Consider the following 9,910-nt stretch of genomic DNA (forward strand, 5'->3'; position numbering starts at 1 on the left):
GACACTCCCTCAGTACTGACCCTCTCACAGTGTGACACTCCCTCAATAGTGACCCTCCTACAGTGTGACAGTCCCTCAGTACTGACCCTCTGACAGTGCGACACTCCCTCAAGAGTGACCCTCTGACAGTGTGACACTCCTTCAGTACTAACCCTCTAACAGAGTGACACTCCCTCAGTACTGACCCTCTGACAGTGTGACACTCCCTCAGTACTGACCCTCTAACAGTGTAACACTCCCTCAGTACTGACCCTCTGACAGTGTGACACTCACTCAGTACTGACCCTCTAACAGTGTGACACTCCCTCAGTACTGACCCTCTAACAGTGTGACAATCCCTCAGTACTGACCCTCTAACAGTGTGACACTCCCTCAGTACTGACCCTCTAACAGTGTGACACTCCCTCAGTACTGACCCTCCGACAGTGTGACACTCCCTCAGTACTGACCCTCCGACAGTGTGACACTCCCTCAGTACTGACCCTCTAACAGTGTGACACTCCCTCAGTACTGACCCTCCGACAGTGTGACACTCCCTCAGTACTGAGATTCCAACAGTGTGACACTCCCTCAGTACTGACCCTCCGACAGTGTGACACTCCCTCAGTACTGACCCTCTAACAGTGTGACACTCCCTCAGTACTGACCCTCCGACAGTGTGACACTCCCTCAGTACTGACCCTCTGACAGTGTGACACTCCCTCAGTACTGACCCTCTGACAGTGTGACACTCCCTCAGCACTTATCCTCTGACAGTGTGACACTCCCTCAGTGATGACCCTCTGACAGTGCGACGCTCCCTCAAGAGTGACCCTCTGACAATGTGACACTCCCTCAGTCCTGACCCTCTGACAGTGTGACACTCCCTCAGTGATGACCCTCTGACAGTGTGACACTCCCTCAGCACTGACCCTCTGACAGTCTGACACTCCCTCAGTACTGACCCTCCGACACTGTGACACTCCCTCAGTACTGACCATCTAACAGTGTGACACTCCCCCAGTCCTGACCCTCCGACAGTGTGACACTCCCTCAGTACTGACCATCTAACAGTGTGACACACCCTCAGTACTGACTCTCCGACAGTGTGACACTCCCTCAGTACTGACCCTCTAACAGTGTGACACTCCCTCAGTACTGACCCTCTAACAGTGTGACACTCCCTCAGTACTGACTCTCTAACAGTGTGACACTCCGTCAGTACTGACTCTCTAACAGTGTGACACTCCCTCAGTACTGACCCTCTGACAGTGTGACACTCCGTCAGTACTGACTCTCTAACAGTGTGACACTCCCTCAGTACTGACCCTCCGACAGTGTGACACTCCCTCAGTACTGACCCTCCGACAGTGTGACACTCCGTCAGTACTGACTCTCTAACAGTGTGACACTCCCTCAGTACTGACCCTCGAACAGTGTGACACTCCCTCAGTACTGACCCTCTAACAGTGTGACACTCCCTCAGTACTGACCCTCTAACAGTGTGACACTCCCTCAGTACTGACTCTCTAACAGTGTGACACTCCCTCAGTACTGACCCTCTAACAGTATGACACTCCCTCAGTACTGACCCTCTAACAGTGTGACACTCCCTCAGTACTGACCCTCTAACAGTGTGACACTCCCTCAGTACTGACCCTCTGACAGTGTGACACTCCCTCAGTACTGACCCTCTGACAGTGTGACACTCCCTCAGTACTGACCCTCTGACAGTGTAACACTCCCTCAGTACTGACCCTCCGACAGTGTGACACTCCCTCAGTACTGACCCTCTAACAGTGTGACACTCCCTCAGTACTGACCCTCTAACAGTGTGACACTCCCTCAGTACTGACTCTGACAGTGTGACACTCCCTCAGTACTGACCCTCCGACAGTGTGACACTCCCTCAGTACTGACCCTCTAACAGTGTGACACTCCCTCAGTACTGACCCTCCGACAGTGTGACACTCCCTCAGTACTGACCCTCTGACAGTGTGACACTCCCTCAGTACTGATCCTCTGACAGTGTGACGCTCCCTCAGTGAAGACCCTCTGACAGTGTGACACTCCCTCAGTACTGACCCTCTGACAGTGTGACACTCCCTCAGTACTGACCCTCCGACAGTGTGACACTCCCTCAGTACTGACTCTCCGACAGTGTGACACTCCCTCAGTACTGACTCTCCGACAGTGTGACACTCCCTCAGTACTGACCCTCTGACAGTGTGACACTCCCTCAGTACTGACCCTCTAACAGTGTGACACTCCCTCAGTACTGACTCTCCGACAGTGTGACACTCCCTCAGTACTGACCCTCTGACATGTGACACTCCCTCAGTACTGACCCTCCGACAGTGTGACACTCCCTCAGTACTGACCCTCCGACAGTGTGACACTCCCTCAGTACTGACCATCTAACAGTGTGACATTCCCCCAGTCCTGACCCTCCGACAGTGTGACACTCCCTCAGTACTGACCATCTAACAGTGTGACACTCCCCCAGTCCTGACCCTCCGACAGTGTGACACTCCCTCAGTACTGACCATCTAACAGTGTGACACTCCCTCAGTACTGACCCTCCGACAGTGTGACACTCCCTCAGTACTGACCCTCCGACAGTGTGACACTCCCTCAGTACTGACCATCTAACAGTGTGACACTCCCTCAGTACTGACTCTCCGACAGTGGGACACTACCTCAGTACTGACGCTCTGACAGTGTGACACTCCCTCTGCACTGACCCTCTGACAGTGTGACACTCCCTCAGTACTGACCCTCCGACAGTGTGACACTCCCTCAGTACTGACTCGCTAACAGTGCGACACTGCCTCAGTACTGACCCTCTGACAGTGTGACACTCCCTCAGTACTGACCCTCTCACAGTGTGACACTCCCTCAATAGTGACCCTCCTACAGTGTGACAGTCCCTCAGTACTGACCCTCTGACAGTGCGACACTCCCTCAAGAGTGACCCTCTGACAGTGTGACACTCCTTCAGTACTAACCCTCTAACAGAGTGACACTCCCTCAGTACTGACCCTCTGACAGTGTGACACTCCCTCAGTACTGACCCTCTAACAGTGTAACACTCCCTCAGTACTGACCCTCTGACAGTGTGACACTCACTCAGTACTGACCCTCTAACAGTGTGACACTCCCTCAGTACTGACCCTCTAACAGTGTGACAATCCCTCAGTACTGACCCTCTAACAGTGTGACACTCCCTCAGTACTGACCCTCTAACAGTGTGACACTCCCTCAGTACTGACCCTCCGACAGTGTGACACTCCCTCAGTACTGACCCTCCGACAGTGTGACACTCCCTCAGTACTGACCCTCTAACAGTGTGACACTCCCTCAGTACTGACCCTCCGACAGTGTGACACTCCCTCAGTACTGAGATTCCAACAGTGTGACACTCCCTCAGTACTGACCCTCCGACAGTGTGACACTCCCTCAGTACTGACCCTCTAACAGTGTGACACTCCCTCAGTACTGACCCTCCGACAGTGTGACACTCCCTCAGTACTGACCCTCTGACAGTGTGACACTCCCTCAGTACTGACCCTCTGACAGTGTGACACTCCCTCAGCACTTATCCTCTGACAGTGTGACACTCCCTCAGTGATGACCCTCTGACAGTGCGACGCTCCCTCAAGAGTGACCCTCTGACAATGTGACACTCCCTCAGTCCTGACCCTCTGACAGTGTGACACTCCCTCAGTGATGACCCTCTGACAGTGTGACACTCCCTCAGCACTGACCCTCTGACAGTCTGACACTCCCTCAGTACTGACCCTCCGACACTGTGACACTCCCTCAGTACTGACCATCTAACAGTGTGACACTCCCCCAGTCCTGACCCTCCGACAGTGTGACACTCCCTCAGTACTGACCATCTAACAGTGTGACACTCCCTCAGTACTGACTCTCCGACAGTGTGACACTCCCTCAGTACTGACCCTCTAACAGTGTGACACTCCCTCAGTACTGACCCTCTAACAGTGTGACACTCCCTCAGTACTGACTCTCCGACAGTGTGACACTCCCTCAGTACTGACCCTCTGACATGTGACACTCCCTCAGTACTGACCCTCCGACAGTGTGACACTCCCTCAGTACTGACCCTCCGACAGTGTGACACTCCCTCAGTACTGACCATCTAACAGTGTGACATTCCCCCAGTCCTGACCCTCCGACAGTGTGACACTCCCTCAGTACTGACCATCTAACAGTGTGACACTCCCTCAGTACTGACTCTCCGACAGTGGGACACTCCCTCAGTACTGACCCTCTGACAGTGTGACACTCCCTCTGCACTGACCCTCTGACAGTGTGACACTCCCTCAGTACTGACCCTCCGACAGTGTGACACTCCCTCAGTACTGACCCTCTGACAGTGCAGCACTCCCTCAGTACTGACTCGCTAACAGTGCGACACTGCCTCAGTACTGACCCTCTGACAGTGTGACACTCCCTCAGTACTGACCCTCTCACAGTGTGACACTCCCTCAATAGTGACCCTCCTACAGTGTGACAGTCCCTCAGTACTGACCCTCTGACAGTGCGACACTCCCTCAAGAGTGACCCTCTGACAGTGTGACACTCCTTCAGTACTAACCCTCTAACAGAGTGACACTCCCTCAGTACTGACCCTCTGACAGTGTGACACTCCCTCAGTACTGACCCTCTAACAGTGTAACACTCCCTCAGTACTGACCCTCTGACAGTGTGACACTCCCTCAGTACTGACCCTCTAACAGTGTGACACTCCCTCAGTACTGACCCTCTAACAGTGTGACAATCCCTCAGTACTGACCCTCTAACAGTGTGACACTCCCTCAGTACTGACCCTCTAACAGTGTGACACTCCCTCAGTACTGACCCTCCGACAGTGTGACACTCCCTCAGTACTGACCCTCCGACAGTGTGACACTCCCTCAGTACTGACCCTCCGACAGTGTGACACTCCCTCAGTACTGACCCTCTAACAGTGTGACACTCCCTCAGTACTGACCCTCTAACAGTGTGACACTCCCTCAGTACTGAGATTCCAACAGTGTGACACTCCCTCAGTACTGACCCTCCGACAGTGTGACACTCCCTCAGTACTGACCCTCTAACAGTGTGACACTCCCTCAGTACTGACCCTCCGACAGTGTGACACTCCCTCAGTACTGACCCTCCGACAGTGTGACACTCCCTCAGTACTGACCCTCTGACAGTGTGACACTCCCTCAGTACTGACCCTCTAACAGTGTGACACTCCCTCAGTACTGACCCTCTGACAGTGTGACACTCCCTCAGTACTGACCCTCTGACAGTGTGACACTCCCTCAGTACTGACCCTCTAACAGTGTGACACTCCCTCAGTACTGACCCTCTAAGAGTGTGACACTCCCTCAGTACTGACCCTCTAACAGTGTAACACTCCCTCAGTACTGACCCTCTAACAGTGTGACACTCCCTCAGTACTGACCCTCTGACAGTGTGACACTCCCTCAGTACTGACCCTCCGACAGTGTGACACTCCCTCAGTACTGACCCTCTAACAGTGTGACACTCCCTCAGTACTGACCCTCCGACAGTGTGACACTCCCTCAGTACTGACCCTCTGACAGTGTGACACTCCCTCAGTACTGACCCTCTGACAGTGTGACACTCCCTCAGCACTGATCCTCTGACAGTGTGACACTCCCTCAGTGATGACCCTCTGACAGTGCGACGCTCCCTCAAGAGTGACCCTCTGACAGTGTGACACTCCCTCAGTCCTGACCCTCTGACAGTGTGACACTCCCTCAGTGATGACCCTCTGACAGTGTGACACTCCCTCAGCACTGACCCTCTGACAGTCTGACACTCCCTCAGTACTGACCCTCCGACACTGTGACACTCCCTCAGTACTGACCATCTAACAGTGTGACACTCCCCCAGTCCTGACCCTCCGACAGTGTGACACTCCCTCAGTCCTGACCCTCCGACAGTGTGACACTCCCTCAGTACTGACCATCTAACAGTGTGACACTCCCTCAGTACTGACTCTCCGACAGTGTGACACTCCCTCAGTACTGACCCTCTAACAGTGTGACACTCCCTCAGTACTGACCCTCTAACAGTGTGACACTCCCTCAGTACTGACCATCTAACAGTGTGACACTCCCCCAGTCCTGACCCTCCGACAGTGTGACACTCCCTCAGTACTGACCATCTAACAGTGTGACACTCCCTCAGTACTGACTCTCCGACAGTGTGACACTCCCTCAGTACTGACCCTCTGACAGTGTGACACTCCCTCTGCACTGACCCTCTGACAGTGTGACACTCCCTCAGTTCTGACCCGCTAACAGTGTGACACTCCCTCAGTTCTGACCCTCTAACAGTGTGACACTCCCTCAGTTCTGACCCGCTAACAGTGCGACACTGCCTCAGTACTGACCCTCTGACAGTGTGACACTCCCTCAGTACTGACCCTCCGACAGTGTGACACTCCCTCAGTACTGACCCTCCGACAGTGTGACACTCCCTCAGTACTGACCATCTAACAGTGTGACATTCCCCAGTCCTGACCCTCCGACAGTGTGACACTCCCTCAGTACTGACCATCTAACAGTGTGACACTCCCTCAGTACTGACCCTCTGACAGTGTGACACTCCCTCAGTACTGACTCTCCGACAGTGTGACACTCCCTCAGTACTGACCCTCTAACAGTGTGACACTCCCTCAGTACTGACGCTCTGACAGTGTGACACTCCCTCTGCACTGACCCTCTGACAGTGTGACACTCCCTCAGTACTGACCCTCCGACAGTGTGACACTCCCTCAGTACTGACCCTCTAACAGTGTGACACTCCCTCAGTACTGACCCTCTGACAGTGCAGCACTCCCTCAGTACTGACTCGCTAACAGTGCGACACTGCCTCAGTACTGACCCTTTGACAGTGTGACACTCCCTCAGTACTGACCCTCTCACAGTGTGACACTCCCTCAATAGTGACCCTCCTACAGTGTGACACTCCCTCAGTACTGACCCTCTGACAGTGCGACACTCCCTCAAGAGTGACCCTCTGACAGTGTGACACTCCCTCAGTACTGACCCTCTGACAGTGTGACACTCCCTCAGTGATGACCCTCTGACAGTGTGACACTCCCTCAGTACTGACCCTCCAACAGTGTGACACTCCCTCAGTACTGACCCTACGCCAGTGTGACACTCCCTCAGTACTGACCATCTAACAGTGTGACACTCCCTCAGTACTGACCCTCCGACAGTGTGACACTCCCTCTGCACTGACCCTCTGACAGTGTGACACTCCCTCAGTTCTGACCCGCTAACAGTGTGACACTCCCTCAGTTCTGACCCTCTAACAGTGTGACACTCCCTCAGTTCTGACCCGCTAACAGTGCGACACTGCCTCAGTACTGACCCTCTGACAGTGTGACACTCCCTCAGTACTGACCCTCCGACAGTGTGACACTCCCTCAGTACTGACCCTCCGACAGTGTGACACTCCCTCAGTACTGACCATCTAACAGTGTGACATTCCCCCAGTCCTGACCCTCCGACAGTGTGACACTCCCTCAGTACTGACCATCTAACAGTGTGACACTCCCTCAGTACTGACCCTCTGACAGTGTGACACTCCCTCAGTACTGACTCTCCGACAGTGTGACACTCCCTCAGTACTGACCCTCTAACAGTGTGACACTCCCTCAGTACTGACGCTCTGACAGTGTGACACTCCCTCTGCACTGACCCTCTGACAGTGTGACACTCCCTCAGTACTGACCCTCCGACAGTGTGACACTCCCTCAGTACTGACCCTCTAACAGTGTGACACTCCCTCAGTACTGACCCTCTGACAGTGCAGCACTCCCTCAGTACTGACTCGCTAACAGTGCGACACTGCCTCAGTACTGACCCTTTGACAGTGTGACACTCCCTCAGTACTGACCCTCTCACAGTGTGACACTCCCTCAATAGTGACCCTCCTACAGTGTGACACTACCCTCAGTACTGACCCTCTGACAGTGCGACACTCCCTCAAGAGTGACCCTCTGACAGTGTGACACTCCCTCAGTACTGACCCTCTGACAGTGTGACACTCCCTCAGTGATGACCCTCTGACAGTGTGACACTCCCTCAGTACTGACCTCCAACAGTGTGACACTCCCTCAGTACTGACCCTACGCCAGTGTGACACTCCCTCAGTACTGACCATCTAACAGTGTGACACTCCCTCAGTACTGACCCTCCGACAGTGTGACACTCCTTCAGTACTAACCCTCTAACAGAGTGACACACCCTCAGTACTGACCCTCTGACAGTGTGACACTCCCTCAGTACTGAGCCTCCGCAGTGTGACACTCCCTTAGTACTGACCCTCTCACAGTGTGACACTCCCTCAGTACTGACCCTCTGACAGTGTGACACTCCCTCAGTGATGACCCTCTGACAGTGTGACACTCCCTCAGTGATGACCCTCTGACAGTGTGACACTCCCTCAGTACTGACCCTCCGACAGTGTGACACTCCCTCAGTACTGACCCTACGCCAGTGTGACACTCCCTCAGTACTGACCATCTAACAGTGTGACACTCCCTCAGTACTGACCCTCCGACAGTGTGACACTCCTTCAGTACTGACCCTCTAACAGAGTGACACTCCCTCAGTACTGACCCTCTGACAGTGTGACACTCCCTCAGTACTGACCCTCCGCCAGTGTGACACTCCCTCAGTACTGACCATCTAACAGTGTGACACTCCCTCAGTACTGACCCTCCGACAGTGTGACACTCCTTCAGTACTGACCCTCTAAGAGTGCGACACTCCCTCAGTACTGACCATCTAACAGTGTGACACTCCCTCAGTACTGACCCTCCGACAGTGTGACACTCCTTCAGTACTGACCCTCTGACAGTGCGGAGCTCCCTGAGTACTGACCCTCCGACAGTGCGGAGCTCCCTCAGTACTGACCCTCCGACAGTGCGGAGCTCCCTCAGTACTGACCCTCCGACAGTGCGGAGCTCCCTCAGTACTGACCCTCCGACAGCGCTGCGCTCCCTCAGTACTGACCCTCCGACAGTGCAGCACTCCCTCAGTACTGGCACTGGGGAGCATTGGCCTGGATTATAGAGGTCAAAGCTGTGGAGTGTGTGAGGGTCCCGAACGCACGACTCCCTAACTGGGGGAGCCCAGTTAAACCAAATTGGGACCCATCTTGCCATGTCTGTCCAAGGTAACTCAATCTGGGCTGCATGGAGTTCAGTACAGGGGAAGGGCCCCACTGTGCGGGGACACTAGAGGAAGGGCCCCACTGTGCGGGGACACTAGAGGAAGGGCCCCACTGTGCTGGGGACACAAGGGTAAGGGCCCCACTGTGCTGGGGACACTAGGGGAAGGGCCCCACTGTGCTGGGGACACTAGGGGAAGGGCCCCACTGTGCGGGGGACACTAGGGGAAGGGCCCCCACTGTGCGGACACCAGGGTAAGGGCCGCACTGTGCGGGGACAACCAGGGGATGGGCCCCTGGGTGCAGTGAGTCCAGGGGAAGGTGGGTTTCTGGGACGGGCGGGGTAAGGAGATTCAGGAGTTTCCCGTTCCTGACTCCATCCCACTCACCAATGTTTCTCTCCAACAGATCTGGGAGATTCCTGAAGGGGGCCTCACCCGCCCCATTACTGAACCCTTGGTCACCCTGGAGGGGCACTCAAAGAGGGTGGGCATTGTCTCCTGCATCCCACTGCCTCCAATGTCTTGCTCAGTGCTGGTGAGTTACCAACCCCCACCGCAGCCATGGTGGGGGGGGGCGGGTGTGTCAGGGGTCAACCAGAGAGGGAGGGGTTAGACTGGGGGGTTTAGACTGGGAGGAGGTTTAGACTGGGGGGGGGGGGGTTTAGACTGGGGGGGGGGGGGTTTAGACAGGGGGA

General features: G+C 54.9%; 1 protein-coding gene across 1 annotated transcript in view; it reads left to right on the top strand.

The window, feature by feature from the left end:
• Nucleotides 1–9,779, top strand: part of LOC137360372 (coronin-1B-like) — a gene marked incomplete at its 3' end in the record, with an annotated part of 32,636 nt that extends 22,857 nt beyond the window's left edge. Inside the window, exon 4 of the mRNA XM_068025838.1 lies at nt 9,622–9,779. Within this exon, the coding sequence (XP_067881939.1) occupies nt 9,622–9,779 (158 nt within the window). The remainder of the gene's footprint in view (nt 1–9,621) is intronic.
• Between the last annotated feature and the right edge of the window lie 131 nt (nt 9,780–9,910).

This window comes from Heterodontus francisci, unplaced genomic scaffold (genome assembly GCF_036365525.1).
Source record: "Heterodontus francisci isolate sHetFra1 unplaced genomic scaffold, sHetFra1.hap1 HAP1_SCAFFOLD_1440, whole genome shotgun sequence".
NCBI classification, from domain to species: domain Eukaryota; kingdom Metazoa; phylum Chordata; class Chondrichthyes; order Heterodontiformes; family Heterodontidae; genus Heterodontus; species Heterodontus francisci.